A 21,891-nucleotide genomic window follows, 5' to 3' on the forward strand; every position below is an offset into this window, starting at 1 on the left:
AAAAAAAATATTGTTTTGTTCACGTCGCATTCTAAACCTTAGCCTTTATTGTCAATTCTATTTTTAAAAAAATCAACAAAGATTTAAATAAGGGTCTGACCACGCATAGACACCAATTTTCCTTATATGAAATACATGGACACAAAAACGCAAAAATACAGATATGTTTGTTGCCTTGAGTATCCGTTGCCATAGAAACCGATGCTAAAGAAGGAAAATTAGCACACCCTAACTACTTTGAAGCCATATAAGAAGGTTTTCCCCACAAATATAAACTAAAAAAGACATCGATCAACCTTCTTCACTGTTCTTGTCAATTCTTTTTTTCATAGAAAATATACGATGGAAAAAACAACGGTTTTGAAAATTTATACAATTTTTAAAACGTCAAAATGGGACACTATTCAACTTTTACATACCTATCAATGTCCATGGTTAATACATTTTATGTAACCCGTTGCTATGGTCATATAGCCAAGAAGTAGGTAAAAATTAAAGAGATAAGGAGTTTTTGATGTGTTGTAAATCCAAATTTCGAGAATTTTATCAATTGTTTTTGTTTGAATTTTTATTATATACCCCAAAATACTTTGATATGCAACACAGAAGTGGTGTTGCTATGGAAATTAAATTTTCACGGAAATTCACACAGAAATTCTTACTTTTGGAAAAGTCCAAAGCACCGGAAATTATGTTTGATTTAAAGTTTTTATTTCTCACCATTAGATTTTATATTTTTATACTTTATATGTGAATTAATACCCGTTCAAAAATGCCTTCAATTATAAGAATTTACCTTATTTGTTAGCCTGTTGCCATTGCAACAGTTTTTGATTTTCATTTTTAAATTCCTTATTGCACAAAATCATTGGAGTGTGTACAAAAAAATCAAGACTTTGCATTTTAAAGTTAAATTAAATTAAGAAATCAAATTTTGACGTTTTTGTTTAGTTATCATGGAAACACTTTTTAAATGTGCCTTTCTCCTTAAATTCTGTTCTTTCTCTTTGGAAATGACAATTTTTTATCAAAATATCGGCCAAACAGGCAATCTATTTTCATTGAATATGTCTCGATCAAAAAAGAATACACTCTTTTGAATAAGTTTCTAGTCGACGCCGCATAAAACCGATTGAGCACATCTGTCCATTAAAGTTCTCTCCGAGCCATGAAGGCGCCAACGATAGGTACTTGTGCCCAGTATCCGTAATGCAAGTGGATGACAGTCGTAGCCCCTCATCCCTGGATGAGACACAAGTCTATTGCAGGTTAAACTCTCACTGTAAACCGTTCCCAAATTTATTTGGGTGGACTGAGACATTGTAGATAAAGTACTTTAATTGTTAAAAGTCAAAAGTAACAGCACAAAACCTTGAGTGACAACCCTTAAAAAAAATATTACCAAATGCAATCAAGTGATTTTAAGCTATTCGTTATCAATATAAATTTAAAACCCATATTTTTTTAATATTCCAGCTCGAAATTCCTACATTAGTTTTCAAATCCCTTCCCATTTTTGATTTAAATAAACAATGAAATACAAAAACATTAATTGAATTAAACTACCTATTCCAGCTCGAAATTCCTCTATTAGTTTTCAAATCCCTTCCCATTTTTGATTCAAATAAAGAATGAAATACATAAACATTAATTGAATTAAACTACCTATGAACTACCTATATTGATATTATTTTGCAGGTATAAAATTAATATGAGGTCAAGGATAAAAATGTTGAGATACGATGTCTTTTATTGTTATTTAGCATTTTTCAATATATTTTTGCATTGCGTGTCATGTGGTTATCTTAATGATTACGTGAGATAATACCAACAAAATACATGCAAGATTACATTGACTTAAATATAAAAGCTTAACTTTTAATAGTAAAGTACTATCAAAAATGTTTAAGCAGAAAACAAAATCTGCAAAATTTAGTCAAAATGCCCTCTTTTCTTCTTTAAGTCCATTTTTGTATGAGCATAATTCCATAATATAGTTAAAAAAATATCGAATGTTATGTCAAGAATAATTTATTTCATTTTTGTGTTAAGAACACATATCTTTCATAACAATCAAAATTTTATAAATTGAACCCACAGTAAATACCACCCTTAAAAGTAGCAAAATTGCTCAAATTATATAATTTTCTTTAAGATTTAATATAGTTGGAAATATTCAATATAAGCGTATGTGTATTTTCAGTAAGATTCTGCAGTTTATAATTTTTCAGGGTCAAGGTCAGGGGCTCTTGATGTTTCCAAACCCGATGTTTAAAATACCAAAATAATAAAATGTTAATTTTTTAGGGTCCATATCTCAAAATGACCACATCACCATACTTTTATGGTGGTAGTGGTATACCACTAGTAGATGATCCTCAAAATGTTCAGGCCCCAAATATGAATTATAAATTTTAAATTGCAAACTGAGTTCTAAAATATTGTTCACTTTTCAATTGCGCAAAGTGTTTAATGAGTGAGGCCCGAATCTTTAAATCTAATGATGACCACATTACCATAATTTCACAGTGGTTGTGGTATACCACTAGCAGATGATCCTGAAAATTTAAGGCCCCAAATATAAATTCTAAATTTTGAATTTCGAGCTGCGTTCTAGAACGCAGTTCACTTTTCAATTGCAAATAAGCACGAATCTCAAAAAGTAGAGATGACCACCTCATCATATTTTCAGGGTGGTAATGGTATACCACCATAACATGACCATAAAAAGTTCAGACCCCAAATTATGAATTCTAAATTTTGAATTGCGAGTTGCGTTCTAGAACGCAGTTCACTATTGAATTGCAAATAATCCCGAATCTTCAAAGGTGGAGATGACCACTTCACCATATTTTCAGGGTGGTAATGGTATACCACCAGTAGATTACCCTGAACATTTCAAGCCCAAATTATGAATTCAAAATTTCAAATTGTGAACTGCGTTCTAGAATGCAGTTCGAATACAGTTAGAATTGCGAATAGCTTACTGCAGTCCAAAAACCGATTGCCAATTGAAGTTTTCAATAAAATAAATGTTTTTAGGTAGTATATAACAAAGCCAACACAGACTTACTTATTTGCATATGCTTAACATCATGCTTAAAGAGCCAATAAAAAAACTAGCTGCTTGTGTGACAAACAGAACCCATCCCTTATTTTGCCGATAAACAAAACTAAAAAAGAAAACGATGCTTTTCGGGGAAACCTTCATCATTTATTGTTCTCATTTACCCTTTTTGGTTTATGTAAACTTTAAAAAAAAATAGTTCATTAAAGAAAAAACAATCCATACGAACCAGGCTTGGGGCGAATTACATTGTAAAGTAATGTGTTGAGTCACGTTTTGTCCGCCGTCACGATATGTCCGCCGTCACGATATGTCCGCCACTTTTTTGAAAAAATCGTCACGTTATGTCGGCCATCACGAAATGTCCGCCACTTTTTTGAAAAAATCGTCACGTTATGTCCGCCATCACGAAATGTCCGCCACTTTTTTTTAACATCGTCACATTATGTCCGCCACCTCATAAATTTCATTATTTTTACTTTTATTCGCCATGTAAAGTTCAATGTTACGAAATATTCGCCTATCTTAAACAAAATTACTCATTATGTCCGCAGTCACTGAACATATTTGCCAATAATTTTAATCAATAAGAGCGTCACATTATGTCCGCACTGAACATACTCGCCATTAATTTTGATCAATAAGAGCGTCACATTATGTCCGCACTGATGAAGGTACACTTAAAAAAATCATATTTTAAAATTAAATTTGTCGGCTTTGTATTGTGTTTATTTTTCTTTTAAGATTAAAAGAAAAAGGTGAAAATCAATACTACTTATACGAAATGTCATTCCCCATTTAGCATATTGGATCGAGTCTTTCAGGTAATCTGTATCCCTCTAAAATTAATTTTAAAATGATCACGTGAATGAATCATCCAATAGAGAACGTGCTGATTATTGCACCTGGCCGCAGGTAGACTCACACATACACTTTGACCCCTGCTGCGACCGAGGACAGGTTGAAAAGAGACTTTCCACTATATATTCCTTGTGGAAAAGTGAGACTTAGATCAAAATAAATTTCGTCTAAGTTTTATAGCCCCGGGGCCAAGTGAGCCTTTCTGATAACACTTTGTTTGTCGTCAGTTTGCCTGTTTGTATAGCTTTCACCTAAGCGGACAGACCAGGTGAGCCTTTCTGATTATATTATGTTTGTCGTCCGTTTGCCTGTCTGTAAAAAAAAAACTAACAGATTTGGCCCGGGGCCATAAAACGTAGACTGGTTCAATTTTGATCTCAGTCTCCTTATTCCAATATATATTTCTTGTGGAAAAGTGAGATTGAGATAAAAAAAAAATCCCGTCTAAGTTTCATGGCCTCGGGGCCATGTGAGCCTTTCTGATAACACTTTGTTTGTCGTCAGTTTGCCTGTTTGTATAGCTTTCACCTAAGCGGACAGACCAGGTGAGCCTTTCTGATTATATTATGTTTGTCGTCCGTTTGCCTGTCTGTAAAAAAAACTGACAGATTTGGCCCGGGGCCATAAAACGTAGACTGGTTCAATTTTGATCTCAGTCTCCTTATTCCAATATATATTTCTTGTGGAAAAGTGAGATTGAGATTAAAAAAAAATCCCGTCTAAGTTTTATGGCCTCGGGGCCATGTGAGCCTTTCTGATCACATTTGGTTTGTCGTCTGTCTGTATAGCTTTCACCTAAGCTAACGGTTCAGGTGAGCCTTTCTGATCACATTTTGTTCGTCGTCTGTTTGTCTATCAGTATAGTTTTACTCCAGATAACAGATCAGGTCAGCCTTTTCTAATTTCATTATGTTTGTCGACAGTTTGTCTATCTATACTGTATAACTTCTCTTGTCTGCTATTTACATGTACGTTTACTTTTATTTCACGAGGGTCATTGAATGACCTTTTGCTATCAGTCTGTGTTCGTTGTCGTCCCTATGGTTTCAACCTAATTCTAACAGAATTTGATTCAATTAATTATTTTTCTAAATGGCCTTTTTATGCTTTATTTATGTCTTATTTTTTGTTTTGTAGTCTACTTTTTCTATTTAGCATTGTTACCTTTTGGCGGAAGACCACAGGAGCGCCAGTCGAGAAGACGATTCGACCAATATCGGACGAAAGATATCGCCTCATTTACGGTAACATTAATATGCATGGTATACTAATACAACATGTATTCTGCTAAGACACGAACACTGAATGGTTAATCTCAAGATATTATCGATCATAAGGTGCGGGCACAGATCTATAAACAAGATTATTAATTCGATACTCCGATGCGCCACGAGTTACAATGCGAAATCTCGTGTGACAACACGAAGATAATGTTGCGATAGCACAATGATGATGTTGCGATGAGACATTGGTATGATTCCTATCAGTTTGTCCCTTCATTAACAATTCAAATATTTTAGTATGCTTTTCTAAGGGTACATGTACATGTATAAAGCATAAGCAGACTATACCGATGTTGTACACGACTGAGACCGATCGCGCTAACGATCTCACTATCGTCAGTGGGCATAAAACGATTTCTTTAAATTTAAATGCGGCGTACATACACTGTAATGTAAAGACTTTTAGAAACTAGGCAACCTTTTTTAATTGCGGACATTATGTTTCAACATACAATTATGTAGGCCGACATTATGAACAACGTTCACAATGTTTTGCGTGGTCATAATACGATTTCTCCAAAATTTTAGTGGCGGACATAATGTTACGACTATTAGCACTTTTTAAATGGCGGATATAGTGTTAGACTTACGATTGAAACTTACATTCGTGTTAGGGATGTTATACCATTTTTTTTTTTTCAATTTTAGCTTGGTCATTATATAATCCCTATAAAAATATAACGACGGACATATTATTACGACTTTTGGAAAATAGGTGAACATTTGTAATTGCTTATATAAGGCTATGACATACATTACAGTCGGCGGACATTATGCCACCAATTTTAGCGTGGTCATAATCATTTATGATTTCTTAAAAAGTTAATGCGGCGTAACTTTAAAAATAGGATAACACTTTTTTATGTCGGACATAACGACTTACAATTTAAACATGCATTCATGATGGCGGACATTATACCACAATTTACAACGTGGGCAAAAAACGATTTTTTTTTCAATTTAAAGGCGACAAACAAAAATTTACAACTTTTTAAAGAAATAAGTGACCTTTTTTATGGCAGACATAATGTTGCGACACATTTCCTGTGTGCAGACATTATGCTCAATTTTTCACAGATTTTAGCGTGGACAGAATACGTTTTCTCCACAAGTTAAATTTTATTTAGAAAATTGGAGTGCACTTAATAATGTCAGACATAAGGTTACGACTAGCGATTTAAACATGCATTCCTGTTTGCGGACATTTTGTCCAGATTTTTCACAATTTTTAGCGTGTGCATCGTGTGCGTTAAACGAACTAATAGTCTATATAATGCGACGTACATAATGTTCCGACTTACGATTTGAACGTGCATTCCTTTGTGCAGACATTATGCAATAAATTTTCGCGTCGGACATGATACGATCTTTCCGAATTTTTGACGGACATACGTTTCAACGTTTGGAGATAGTGTGTACATTCATGTATATTTTTTAATACGATCAATATAAATTTGAAAAGAAAGTGTATACATGCATATAATTCTCATTCTGAAAATAATTTAAGATCAAAAAATGGCAAACATAATATTACACAATGGGATAGCAAATATTATATTTAGAAATAATAGAGAGAGTAGTGTATTCAAATCTGGTGGCGGACATTAGCCCATACATTTTCTAAAAAACAATGCTGACATTTTTAGCGACGTGCATGCATTTAATACATTTCTCTGAAATTTGAAGGCGGCGGACATATGGTAATGACTTTTTGGGGAATATACGGAATTTTTGTAAAGGCGGACATAACGTGATGATTTTTTCAAAAAAGTGGCGGACATTTCGTGATGGCGGACATAACGTGACGATTTTTTTGAAAAAAGTGGTGGACATTTCGTGATGGCGGACATAACGTGACGATTTTTTCAAAAAAAGTGGCGGACATATCGTGATGGCGGACATAACGTGACGGCGGACATAACGTGACTCAACAGTAATGCATTACATTACCATTACTTCATGAATTAGGGCAATAATTACAGTTACCATTACTTAATTTTCTTGAAGTAATGCATTACATTACCATTACATGAGTAAAGTAATGCATTACCATTACCATTACTTTGTGAAAAGTTAATAAGTTTTAAAAAAGTAATTTTAAAGCTGAATAATTAAAATTATGTTCGTTTTTTGGTATATTTCTGTGTGAGCTGTGTGGTATAAGGGGTGGATCTGTGTGTTTTTATGTCACGTGACATTGGGATTTAAATAGTAATTGCGCGGGTTTTGTGGTCATTCTACGGCTCGTTAGGACGTAGAGAAGGAGTAATGGCTACCAGTAATGCAAGTTCCGATCCGGACATACATATGTCTGAGGATTTTTTATTAGGCGAGGCTAACGGTGAGAACTTTCGAATGACGATGCTGTGTCTTTGTTAAACAGTTCTTTGCGAAAAGTTTTACAACAGCGAAACGAAGTTATTGTGAGTTCCATTGTGAAGCAGTTAAAATCTCAGCCAAGTGAAAACCGCACTAACACGTGCGAGGAACACGAGGAATCGGCAAAAGGCGGTCAGTATGACTTCAAGCATGAAGGACACAGAATACAGCACTCATTTAATGCCGAGAGATTGGAGAGGCTGAGTGAATTGAAGATTTTGATAGCGCATAACGACTTCAGAAAAGCAGAAGCGATTATTGATAAGGAAATTGCTGAATTGCGTCAACGTAACAAAATTCTAAAAATAGCGGACAGACACGGGTGGGACACTGAGGACGAGTATTTAGACGATCCATTGGCCGACAATAACGACGATGCGATAAAGTTACGGGGTGCTATGAATGGCGCTGTCCGCAAGCGAAATTATCGTGGAAAACCATATTCTTACACTGGTCAGGCTCGCAGACAAAATGCATTTTCTGCCAATGACTTTTTTCGTGGCTTCAGCCAAACGTTTGCTCCAGGAAAGATCAAAACCACTAAACCAAGCGATTATGCATCAGGACGGCAAGCATTCTATGACCGAAAGTGCTTCTTTTGTCGACAGAGCGGACACTACGTCATGGATTGCCCCTTCGCCAGAGGACAACAAGTGCCAGCGCCTAACGTTAACCCCGCGGTCGCATCGACCTCAACATGCTCGAGTAGCAAGCAGTAGAGGAGATCAAGTTGAGTATAGTGATAATGTTTGTGTATGCAATTCTTATGAATATGAGCTTAATGCAGATACAATTATTTCTGTAAAATCTCGATTAAAAAGTTGTGTACTATTTTGGAAAGATACGTTGTCCGCTAATGTGTTTGTGAAAAATACAATAGAGTTCGGTTATGTAATACCATTCATTCAATCGCCTCCAAAAGCGGTCTTAAAAAGTAACAGGTCAGCTCTTATTCATAGTGATTTTGTTTATACAGCTATTGATGATCCTTTGTCCTCTGGTTGCATTCATTAAGTATTTGAATGAAGATAGTATATACGTTGTTAATCCACTTACAGTTTCAGTTAATGCCACAGGTAAGAAAAGGTTGGTGTTAGATTTACGACGTGTCAATCAATTTGTTGAGAAGCAAACAGTTAAGTTCGAGGGGGTGAATGAAGCATTACAATATGCAAAGAAAAATAAGTACATGATAAATTATGATTTAAAATCCGGATATCATCATATTGATATACATCCAGATTTTCATAAATATTTTGGGTTTTCGTGGAAATATGGTGAAAAAACAAGGTTTTTTGAATTTAATGTTTTACCATTTGGGTGTCGTCAGCAGGTTATGTTTTTACAAAAGCAGTTAGAGTGTTAGTGAAGTACTGGAGATCATGTGGCATACCAGTGATAATGTATTAGGATGATGGTTGGGTGTGTGGTGATTTTAAAACATGCAAGTCTGCATCAGACTTAATACAAGAAATTTTACAAAAATCAGGTTTTGTTCTAAATACTGAAAAGTCAGTTCTTGAACCTACAAAAAGCATTGTGTGGTTAGGATTTCTTTGGAATATGGTAAATAGTACGTTAGAGGTTCCTGTTGAAAAAATTAAGGATATCAAAGATATTTTGACAAATATATTGGATAACAAAAGTAGCATATCTGCGAGAAGGTTGTCTTCCATAGTAGGTAAGATTATTGCATTAAATCCATCATTTGGAAATATTTGCCAATAAATGACTAGGCATCTCAGTATTACTATTTGTGGTAAGGAAAGTTGGGATTCAGCTCTATGTTTAGATAGTGAAAACATACAAGAATTGAAATTTTGGTTAGAAAACATCAATTCTATTTCTTTTAAATACTTCACATGTGTTGAGAAGATGCCTGAAAAGATAATTTTTTCAGATGCAAGTTGTTACGCTGGCGCAGTTTTTACTTGTGAAAGAAATGAAAAAATTGTACATTACATGTGGGATGATTTTGAGAAACACAAGAGTTCTACTTGGAGAGAATTAAATCTACGATATAGGTTTGTTAATCTTACAAAGCATATATTTTTCAGAAGATTTGTAAAAATGCACTGCTCTAAATATATAATCCTCTGAATTGTTTCCGATTTCGGCTAGTGACAAATATTGCTTTATCCACGAAACAGGACACAACTTCCCTCCAGTCTTTGCTATTGTTATTTCATTTCCACGTCTGTATACGTCGGTTTTGCTTGTCTCGACACAAATGTTCATATACAAATCTTTGAAAGTTATGTTTTTCACTCTTATGTTAGCAAGCTCATTAAATCTAAGAAAACCTGCAAAACTAAGAAGCAGTATCGCTATTGTTCTCATACTACGTAAATCACGGTTTTTCTCTCTGTCTCCAAATAAATCTATGACTTTCTCTAAAATGTCGGAAGAAATTGGTTCCTTCTTCTTCAAAGGTTTTGGCAATATTCGTTTTCCTCCTTCCATTACTTTTTGAATGACATGGATTATATAACGCACAAAGAAGATCAGGGTACCACTTTATACTATAAAAGAACGAACACAACACCGCCTCGGAAACGCCTTATTGAATTAATCCGCTCAAGAATATAGCTATCACACTTGATCTTGCCGGAAAACGTGTGACTCCTTTTGAAATGCACCACTGATTAAATCGCTTAAAATATGCTTCATACTGCTTTACGGTATTAATACTTTGCGCATTTTGCATAATACTACAGGCACGTAGCATCGTTTTTGAAAGTGGGGGGGGGGGGGGGCAGACCCATCCAAAAAATCTTGACAAGCAAAAAAAAAAATAAAAAAAAAAAATAAAAAAAAAAGGAAAAATTTAAAGTTTCCAAAAATTTTCAAAATCCTAATCCGTGGGGGGGGGGGGGGGGGAGACTCAACTATACTTCCAAAAAAAAATTCTCCCCTACCAAAATCCGTGGGGGGGGGGGGGGGAGAGGGGGGTATCTTCAATTTGACTACTCATTTCCTAATTTTCATATCAATTTTTTACTAACTTCCAAAAAAGTGGGGGGGCCAACTCCATTATATTTCATTTTTTTATATGTAAATTTTAAAAAATTTGTTGCTGCGAGAAAAAGACTTTTATTGAGAAATACTCATTGCTAGCTCATCAACCATACTACCTTTGCATGCGATGCGCACTACATTTTGATTGTCAGTAAATAACTTCACTAATCTTCCACTCAGTTCCTCTGCAAGACTTAATAAATTACTTACACTGTTTTTAATTCTCTGACTTTTCAGTATTTAGAACAAAACCTGTTTTTTGTAAAATTTCTTGTATTAAGTCTGATGCAGACTTGCATGTTTTAAAATCACCACACACCCAACCATCATCCTAATACATTATCACTGGTATGCCACATGATCTCCAGTACTTCACTAACACTCTAACTGCTTTTGTAAAAACATAACCTGCTGACGACACCCAAATGGTAAAACATTAAATTCAAAAAACCTTGTCCGACATTTTAGAGAAAGTCATAGATTTATTTGGAGACAGAGAGAAAAACCGTGATTTACGTAGTATGAGAACAATAGCGATACTGCTTCTTAGTTTTGCAGGTTTTCTTAGATTTAATGAGCTTGCTAACATAAAAGTGAAAAACATAACTTTCAAAGATTTGTATATGAACATTTGTGTCGAGACAAGCAAAACCGACGTATACAGACGTGGAAATGAAATAACAATAGCAAAGACTGGAGGGAAGTTGTGTCCTGTTTCGTGGATAAAGCAATATTTGTCACTAGCCGAAATCGGAAACAATTCAGAGGATTATATATTTAGAGCAGTGCATTTTTACAAATCTTCTGAAAAATATATGCTTTGTAAGATTAACAAACCTATATCGTATACAAGAGCTCGAGAATTACTGATGGAAACATTAGAAAAAGTCGGAATAGATTCAAAAGCGTTCGTGCTACATAGTCTAAGAAGTGGAGGTGCTACAGCTGCAGCTGAGAAAAATGTGTCGGATCGTCTTATTAAAATACATGGTCGGTGGAAAACTGATTATTCCAGGGAAATTATATCAAAGACTCTGTTGATAATAAATTAAAAGTGTCTAGTAGTATTTTGATTGAATGAATTTAATAAATATATGTTGATTTGCTTTTACAGTTTACAGCCGTCATCTCTTTGTAAGTTCTACGTTCTAACGAGCAGCAATCCATATTCATGAGTTTGTTATTTTTCGATTGATTCAGCATATTCATACCATCATAGAGTATAATTATTTTATATTCGGACGAACGGAGTGAGGGAGAATATAATTAAAATTATGTTCGTTTTTGGTATATTTCTGTGTGAGCTGTGTGGTTTAAGGGGTGGATCTGTGTGTTTTTTATGGTCACGTGACATTGGGATATAAATAGTAATTGCGCGGGTTTTGTGGTCATTCTACCGCTCGTTGGGACGTAGAGAAGGAGTAATGGCTACCAGTAAATTGTTATTATAATTATATATGCAATATGTGTGTTCAATATAATGGTGTTGGTGTGTGTTGTTTGTAATGAAATATACAGTATAAACGTTCTAACGAGCAGAAATCCATATTCATGAGTTTGTTATTTTTCGATTGATTCAGCATATTTATACCATCATAGAGTATAATTATTTTATATTCGGACGAACGGAGTGAGGGAGAATATAAAGAGTTTTTATAAATGTTTCATAAATAAAACATGCTTTAACATATTTACAGGTTCATGTTTACTATCAGGTTCCTATTTTATGACTTATACAAGATTGCTGTTTTAGTAAATCCATTTTTGCTTTTAAGGGTGTATGTCTGTTCTCTATTCTAATGGAACACAGCCAACAGAAGGGTGGTGATTGGGGTGTTTAACACCTCTTAAAACAATAGATTGTTTTGATACTTTTGATTATCCTTGGGGCATTGCATGTTGTTGACACATTCTTCGCAGTAAAGAATTCATTGAATGAACAACTCATTGGAATACATTTTTCAAATGATTTGAAATTCTTAATAACAACACTCTTGAAATGTTATGAAATTGTGTTGATATAGCCAGTTATATTGACAATTTAAGAATGGGTATTCATTTTTTTAACATGCTTAATCATACAACTAAAATATTTTTATATCAAGAGTTATTTTTCTTCTTTAAAACAATTTTTAATCAAATACAATTTCAGTTATTCAATTCATCACGATGTTACAAATAAACATGCATAGAAAGCATAGTAATGCAAAGTAATGTCATGTAATGCCAGCATTACAGTAGATTTTTGGAAGTAATGCATTACATTACCATTACTTGTATTGCAAAAATTGTGGCATTACACATTACTAGCATTACTTTGAAAATATGTATTGAATTGCAATGCATAACCATTACATTTAGCAATACCCCAAGCCTGATACGAACATAAACCAAGAAAGAGTTCATATGAAGGATTGAAATGCTCGAAACATTTTGAGTAATAAAGAATGTTCTGTTGTTTCCTTTTTATAAAACCTCGTTCATAGCGGTGAATTTTACAAAAATATAAACAGAAAGTCATCTTTTTAAGTTTTTTTCTTGCGCAATCCATTGAAACGTTAGCAAGAATTCTTAATAAACCGTAAAAGACGAAAACAATTACAGATAACAGAAAATTAGTATTTTAGAATGAACTGACATTCGTTGCTTTCTTTCAAAGGAAGATAGTCAAAATCGAGAGGAAATTAAATTATTCCATTGCTATTTATTTTGCTATTGTATGCTTGTATTTAGCACGGATCACCAATTTTGATAGGGAAAATGTTGTTTTAAAGTAATTGAGCTTTACAACGTCAGTTAGGAGAGAGTAAAGTATTTATACGGTTTTAAAATGATATTTGTTTACAATCTGTATACCCTCTGTTATCGATGGTGTTAATTTGTATACTAATGACAGAAACCCCTACTAGTTAAACAATGTACATTATTTCTTCATCTGGATAAATACGAATGAAAAAAAAAACAATTTTAATCAAATGTTTGGATATCATACCTCTTTCGGAGATCATTGATTTATTTTCCACTATTAAGGTGTCTTTTTCTTCTCTGCGTTTGCCAATTTCTATTTCATCCTTTTTTTGTCTCCACGTTTGGATTACTTTTATGTCAGAACAACATAAAAAAAAACAGTCACCACTTAAGAAAATACATTTTAAAATTATTCTTCAATATATTTTAAAAAATGGTATTGAATAAAGGTGCAATATGTTATCAATATGTATCATTTGCTCTATGAAGGTATCTTTTGTTTGGATAGATATTTTTTCATTGTGAACACCTATTTCGAATTTGATCGATATCAAAAACATTCGTTGCTTTCTTTCAAAGAAAGATAGGCAATATCGAGAGGAAATCAAATTATTCCATTGCGTTTTATTTAGCTATAGTATGCTTGTATTTAACACAGATCACCAATTTTGACAAGGTCAGTTAGGAGAGAGTAAAGTATTTATACGGTTTTAAAATGATATTTGTTTACAATCTGTATACCCTCTGTTATCGATGGTGTTAATTTGTATACTAATGACAGAAACCCCTACTAGTTAAACAATGTACATTATTTCTTCATCTGGATAAATACGAATGAAAAAAAGCAATTTTAATCAAATGTTTGGATATCATACCTCTTTCGGAGATCATTGGTATATTTTCCACTATTAAGGTGTCTTTTTCTTCTTTGTGTTTGCCAATTTCTATTTCATCCTTTTTTTGTCTCCACGTTTGGATTTCTTTAATGTTAGAAAAACAACAGCAACAAAAAAAACAAAAAAAACCCCGGTCACCACTTAAGAAAATATATTTTAAAATTATTCTTCAATATATTTCAGAAAATGGTATTGAGTAAAGGTGCAATATGTTATCAATATGTATCAGTTGCTCGAAGAAGATATCTTTTGTTTGGATAGATATTATTTCATTGTGAACACCTATTTCGAATTGGATCGATATCAAAAACATTCGTTACTTTCTTTCAAAGGAAGATAGGCAATGTCGAGGGGAATTTAAATTATTCCATTGCGTTTTATTTAGCTATAGTATGCTTGTATTTAACACAGATCACCAATTTTGATAAGGAAAATGTTGTTTTAAAGTAATTGAGCTTTACAACGTCAGTTAGGAGAGAGTAAAGTATTTATACGGTTTTAAAATGATATTTGTTTACAATCTGTATACCCTCTGTTATCGATGGTGTTAATTTGTATACTAATGACAGAAACCCCTACTAGTAAAACAATGTACATTATTTCTTCATCTGGATAAATACGAATGAAAAAAAAAGCAATTTTAATCAAATGTTTGGATATCATACCTTTTTCGGAGATCGTTGGTGTATTTTCCACTATAAAGGGGTCTTTCTCTTCTTTGTGTTTGCCAATTTCTATTTCATCCTTTTTTTGTCTACACGTTTGGATTTCTTTAATGTTAGAAAAACAACAACAACAACAACAACAAAAAAGTCACCACTTAAGAAAATTCATTTTAAAATTATTCTTCAATATATTTCAGAAAATGGTATTGAGAGAAGGTGCATTATGTATTAATATGTATCATTTGCTCTAAGAAAGTATCTTTTGTTTGGATAGATATTTTTTCATTGTAAACACCTATTTCGAATTTGAGCAATATCAAAAACATGTCGATCGAAGTTTGAATGTATTTAGATTGAGTAAAATAAGTAAAAAAAAAAAACAATATACAGGCTTACTTCGTTTGCAGATGATAAACAGCGCAGTTGAAACACCAGAGAAGATGATTGATGATGGTATTAAGACAAACAAGAGCACTCTTTCATTCTTAGTAGTTTTTTTATCGTTAGCGGCTATAGTCCTGTTGCTTTTGAAAAGAGAACAAAACAATCATTCACAAGAGGCACGATGAATTCTCAATCCTTAAAAAACGCTAGGAAATTGCGAAAAAAATCGCACCTCGACAATTTTAATGCCTTTTTTCTAACAGAGGTGATCTATATGAAATAAGATTAAAATCTAGCTTTCGTATCTAAATATCCTCATGATTCGATAAAAAGGCGATGCCGTTGATTTTGTTTACTTGAGTAAAAAAGAAATTTATAAACTCAACTTGTTTCATTTTAAATCATCATGATTTAAAATGAAACTAGATGAGTTTATTTCGGTGTTGTGATTATATATATATATATATATATATATATATATATATATATATATATATATATATATATATATATATATATAATATTATTTTAAAGGACATATTGTAACACAAAGTTTTAGTACACGCATTTATTCTTTGATAACAGCAAGAGGACAAAACACTGATTTAAACCTTTTTCTAACTGGATGCTGGTCCTAAAATGAAGCAAAACGCTCACCTGTGTTCTCAATTTTCCATTTTTTAAACAACATTGAAATTAGTTCTTGTATATCAATTTATGTTATGTTATGAATTTAAGAATGCATCTTTAAAACATTTTCACACCTTACAATATATTTATCATAATATTGATATGAGATTTGAACTCGATAACCTATAAACGGAAAAAAGCTTATGTTTTTTTATCAAAACAATTGTGAATATTTCCCCACTTTATATGAATTTATTGAATTTACAAGGTTTTTGGATATATTGAGACAACAACGTGTCTAGCTTTGATTTTTAGTTTATCTAATTTTATTTTGATTTTTTTTATTATTTATTTTTAGACTAAAATAAGAAATAAATTAACTAAATTCATATATATTCTGAATGGTTGTTTACTTTTTCATAGGTCGTAAAATATTGGTGTGTTTAATCATATCTCTGTAAAATATTTATTGCTGAACTTTACTAACTCACTATAATACTTTCATGTTAATCACAATTACAACTACATCCAAATGTTATAAAGAAGTCTTATCAATCACAATGTATCTATAACTTGAACCGATTAACTATAAAAATATGTTTTAATCAAATCATTATTAATTTTAAAAATCCTGTGAATAATTCTTTTGTTTAAATTACAAGGTGTATGTAAGAATCATACCTTTTACATCTTTGATCAGCAAAGAAACAACCATTTTCAACATGTATACAGCTTGGATCTGTAATAGAGCAATCAGTGCTTTAATTCATAAGAAAAAGCCAATCAAATAATATAAATTAATATTGGACACTATGCAAGCTTAACAAGAGAACATTTGATTTTGGTAACGAATTAACGAAACGAATGCGATCGAAAAAGACCCAAATCCCGGGGCTAAGTGCTGTCATCGTATTATAATTTAAGATTTACCCTAAGACACATCTTCTTAAGATTGTCATAAGATTAAACTCAATACAATCTTAAGATATATCAGTTCCGTTTTACAAAATCATAAGTATTCTTAGACAGTTCATAAGACAACTTCATTCTTGAGTATTCAATTTTTTAAAATTTATATCAATTTACATGCATTCACCTGCCTAAAGATGTTCCTATACATGTGCGGGGGCAAACTAATTTTTTTTATTATTATTTCATTTTTAGATAGTGTATCAATTTTACGCTTTGAATTTTGCATCAACTGAATATCTTTTACCGGGGGGGGGGTGTTATTGCTCAACTGGGCTTTATAAAATATTTACATTTGCAAATATGCTTCCTTATTATACAACAACAACAACTTAACCCCGGGTTTACTTTCTGGGTTAACTCTAGCTGGGTTTACTCCAGGTTTACTAGAGTGGACCCAGAGTAAACCCAAAGTTAACCCAGAGTGGACACAGAGAGTAAACCTGGTAAGAAGTATACCCCTAAAAGCAGACGCTAACTCTGTATTCGGAATAAACAAAGGGCAGGAATTACAGGCAGTAGAATAATAGGATTAAAGACGGGTCTGCTTTACACTTCAGTGCGTACAGTTGACCTTAAAAGCAATTTCCAAGTGAACCTAAAGTAACCCCGAGTAAAACCAAAGTAAACCCCGAAAGGACACAAATTTTCAATCAAAGTACTGAAGTACTGAGTTGATTTTATCGATTATTATTTAGTTTAGAATTAACGATAATGTTATTTTGCATAGCAAGTGGTTTCTTGTATGTATTTGATTTTTTATTATATGAATACTCGGAGTCTTCCGAAAAGAGTTTCGAAAAAAACCATATGAATATTTAAAGACACTATTAATTCCATCAACGTACGTATCAGTAATCGAATTATTTCTGCAAAATTGTATGGATCCAAGCAATATTGAATTCTAGCTTCGTTCAACCAGACGTTCGGCTGTCTCCGTTAGTCTCCGACAAGCAAGAGAATTTTTCTGCTTGTCGAAGATTTACGGAAACCACCGATCGTCTGGTTGAACAATACTATAGTAAACTCTAGCGTAGGAATACCTACATGTACCACTACAGAAAATGTCTAAATTGTTTCCTACCATTTGAAATCTGACTATTTTCAAGGTATCAATAAATAAGTTTCCTTGAAAAACAATGCTTCAGAAAACATTACAGCCAATTTATCGATTATTTCCGAGAATTAAGTCTTGTCAGCGGTGATGATTTGTGCTTAAGTCCAAACACTGTTTCACTTTCGGTTTGCCATGCAGAGTAACTGGATAGGAGAGCTGATTAAAATCAACTCCCAAAAAGTAAACCCATAGTAAACCCCGAGTAAACCCCAAAAGTAAATCAAGGGTTAAGTCGGTGTTTTCTCTCGTATTAAGATGGGTCTGATCGGTACTGTAGCTGTATATATCGATTGAAGATACCTACAGGTGTGGTTAATGTGAACATTCTAAAAGGTCACCTACATGATATTATGACACAATTACTCAGATATCTCTATAAATCTATTTGTGCATTTCGTTAGAAATACCTCCATTTTTTAAAACAATTTCCATATACCTCAAGTAGCTGTACAAAAAGATTGAAATGGCTACAGGCGTTGTCAATTTCAAAATTATATCAGGTCATCTACATTATATTACGACACAGTTACTCAGATATCTCTTTAAATCTAATTTAAATCCAGTTACTATTAGCCAGTTACTAGTAGCCAATTCTTATTTCATCTTGTAGCCAGTTACTAGGAGCTGGATTTTCTGACTTCTCGTAAGAGATTTATCTGAGAAATTGTATCGTAATATCATGTGGATTACCTCACAAAATGTTGTAATTAACACCACTTGTAGATATCTTCAATCTTTAAAGACAGTTACTTGAGGTATATGAACTAAACTGTTAAAAATGGAGGTATTGGTAACGAAATGCACAAGTAGCTGACATGATTAAGAGAGATATCTGATTAGTTGTGCTGTAATATCATCTCATCGAATGTTTAAATAAGCAAGACTATTACATATCATCAATCTATATATACAGTACCGATCAGACCAAACCTTACAGAAAGTAAACCCCAACTAAACCCTGGGTTTACTTTCTGGGTTTACTCTGGGTTAACTAGAGTGGACCGAGAGTAAACCCAGAGTAAACCCCAAGTAAACCCAAAGTGGACACAGAGAGTAAACCCCGATCAGAAGAATACCCTGAAAGCAGACGCTACATGTGTATTCGGAATGCATGGGGCAGGAATTACAGGCAGTAGGATGATAAGATAAAATACAGGTCTGCTTCACATTTCAGTGCGTATAGTTGACTCCAGAAGCAATTCTCGAGTAAACCCAAAGTAAACCCCGAGTAAACCCAAAGTAAACCCCGAGTGGACCCAAATTTTCAAAAAGTAAACCCAAAGTCAACCCAGAAAGTAAACCTGGGGTTTAGTTGGGGTTTACTCTGGTGTTAGGTTTGGTCTGATGGGTACTGTACAGTTACTTGAGATATGTTGACAAAACCCTTAAAAAAATAAAGATATTTGTAGCAAAATGTACTAGTGGCTGACGAGATTTAAAGAGATATCTGAGTAATTGTGTCATACTATCATGCAGGTGACCTTATAGAATGTTCAAATTGACCACATTTGTAGATATCTTCAATTAACATACACAGCTTCTTGAGATATATTGACAAAACAGCCAAAAAATAAAGATTTTGTAACAAAATGCACTAGTAGCTGACTACATAAAGAGAGATATCTGAGTAATTGTGTCGTAATATTATGTGAATGACTTGAAAGTATGTTGATATTAGCTAGACTGGCATATATCTTCAATTTAAATATACAGCTACTTGAGATATATTGACCAAACTGCCAAAATATAAAGATATTTGTAACAAAATGCACAAGTAGCTGGCTACTTTAAGAGAGATATCTGAGTAATAGTGTCGTGATATTATGTGGATGACTTGACAGAATGTTGATATTAGCAGGTCTGGCATATATCTTCAATTTATATATACAGCTACTTAGATATATTGACAATTGACAGTCATATAATGCAATGTACATCTTAAGAACACAAATAGAAATCTTAGGTATGTTTACTCACTTGGACAGTAACTAGTAACTAGTAGCCAAGTTTCTTTCATCTCGTAGCCAGTCACTAGTAGCTAGCTTTTCTTACTTCTCGTAGCCAGTTACTAGTAGCTAACTTTACCTATCTACATTTCAAGCAAAATCCCATAGGGTCCTATGTTAAAAATTAATAAATTTTGAGATGACCCCTTCAACAAACGGTGTAGTAGATGTCTTTTTTTTTATCTTAAAATAATAATTATATCAGTAGAGATTCATGTAAAAAATTTCATTAAAAAATCTAGGGCAGAACAAATTAGACCCGGCCTCGTTAAGATAATCAAAAGTAATGACAGTTTTTTTAAAAGGCTATAATGAGATCTTATGACATTTATTGGTCTTAAGATAGATCTTAGTCATACGATAGTTTTGTGAAACAGGCCCCTGTTTGTTTAAAGTTTTATGCTAAATGATTTAAGCAGAGCGAGATAACGGGAGGGGGGTATTAATCCAATCTATTAGTTGGCTAACTTTTCCAAACACCTTAAGTTTACAAAACCTATTTGTGCTGTGAATAAGTGATTTTATATTTCAATTTCGTATGTAGTCTAGCGATGTACATGCACTGGTTTAAATTATTCAAAGCTAGCATTGATTACAAGTTCGGGCAAAAAAAATGAAACAATAATTATTTTTAATTGATTAGACTTTAAGCTTTTTTCAAATTTAAATTAGTTGCCCAAAAAATTTTGGAGCCTAATTTTTTTATATATAGTTTTTGGGAGGGGGAGAGGTATTGACTCACCTCTTTGGAAAAGTTCCTAAATGACAAAGTGTACATGTAAATTGTGCGTACAAGATCTATTATAGCATGTATATAGAATATAACCTGCTCAGTTTGTTTTATCATACATTTAGATGCATTCAGGCAGATAAGATACATGTACCAGTAATTTTAGAAAACGCTCAAAAACATGAAAGAAGTTTTTTAAAAAGTTAGTGTATTGATTATTTAAAGACTCCGTGGCATTGAGCTACATATATAAGCGCTTTCATGTGTCGACAAATACCCCATGTTAACAAATGAGCCAACTCATTTTATTAATATGTATACAAATTTTGAATCATTACATTCTAATTAAACTTAGACGTAAACTATAGTTTTCATTAAAGCAAAGAGTATTTAACTTGTGTCTGATTTTATTATTTGACAAAATTACATTATGATTTATTGCTTCAGGAACTTGATAATCTATTTAATGAACAATTTTGTGCTTCAAAAACATTAAGAAAATGCTACAAGAGAACAAAGTCACCAGCTTTACTGCTTGTATTGAGATTTCAGATAAAAAATGTCGAGTGGAGGGGGTAAATTAATCAAGGTTTAATATTCGATACTTTGCACATTTTCATTTCCATATCCCTTTTTTACATTCCACTACGCTTTTATTTTTCACACATGCAGTAAACTGTTGTCGTAAACTTTATGAAATTATTTTTGCTCGTGATTTCCATGATTTGATATTCTTGCAATTTACACAAAACATAAACCATGCGGAATAAGTACTCACGTAAAATATGAAAATCGACAATATCAGCAACGTTACATATTGATTTACACATCTATACTTCTATATTAAAATAATAGACTCAAATTTTTGTGCTTTTTAGCGATAAATCGGAAAAGTACTGTCTTTTGTTTTATTTATTTTAAACATTATTGGTACTTGAAGATTACCAATTTGTTTTTATTTTTTCTCATCTAAGCTTCGCTAAATTAATAATCAACGAAATCACCTAAAATAAAATCCCGGAAATCATCTGGATTTTTTTTTATTATACAATGTTGCGCGTGTGCATTACATTCACGCTAACGGGATTTTTAGTTTATGTTTCCACAATATCATATTTGCACGAATAAACTCAGAAAC

The 21,891-nt window shown here is 32.8% G+C and overlaps 1 protein-coding gene across 3 annotated transcripts in view; it reads right to left on the reverse strand.

Moving 5' to 3' along the window:
* The window catches only part of LOC136272212 (heat shock 70 kDa protein 12A-like), a 35,170-nt gene that overhangs the window by 7,268 nt on the left and 6,011 nt on the right, over window positions 1-21,891 (reverse strand). For 2 of the 3 annotated variants that reach the window (XM_066073437.1, XM_066073439.1), the window contains exons 4-7: window positions 16,613-16,670; window positions 15,314-15,441; window positions 14,918-15,022; window positions 14,232-14,336 (exon numbers count right to left, since the gene is read on the reverse strand). In XM_066073437.1, the coding sequence (XP_065929509.1) occupies window positions 14,232-14,336; window positions 14,918-15,022; window positions 15,314-15,441; window positions 16,613-16,670 (396 nt within the window). Of the gene's footprint in view, window positions 1-13,600; window positions 13,705-14,231; window positions 14,337-14,917; window positions 15,023-15,313; window positions 15,442-16,612; window positions 16,671-21,891 lie in introns of those variants that run through there. The other variant, XM_066073438.1, reaches the window with a different exon arrangement.

Source organism: Magallana gigas, chromosome 10 (genome assembly GCF_963853765.1).
Source record: "Magallana gigas chromosome 10, xbMagGiga1.1, whole genome shotgun sequence".
In the NCBI taxonomy this organism is placed as follows: domain Eukaryota; kingdom Metazoa; phylum Mollusca; class Bivalvia; order Ostreida; family Ostreidae; genus Magallana; species Magallana gigas.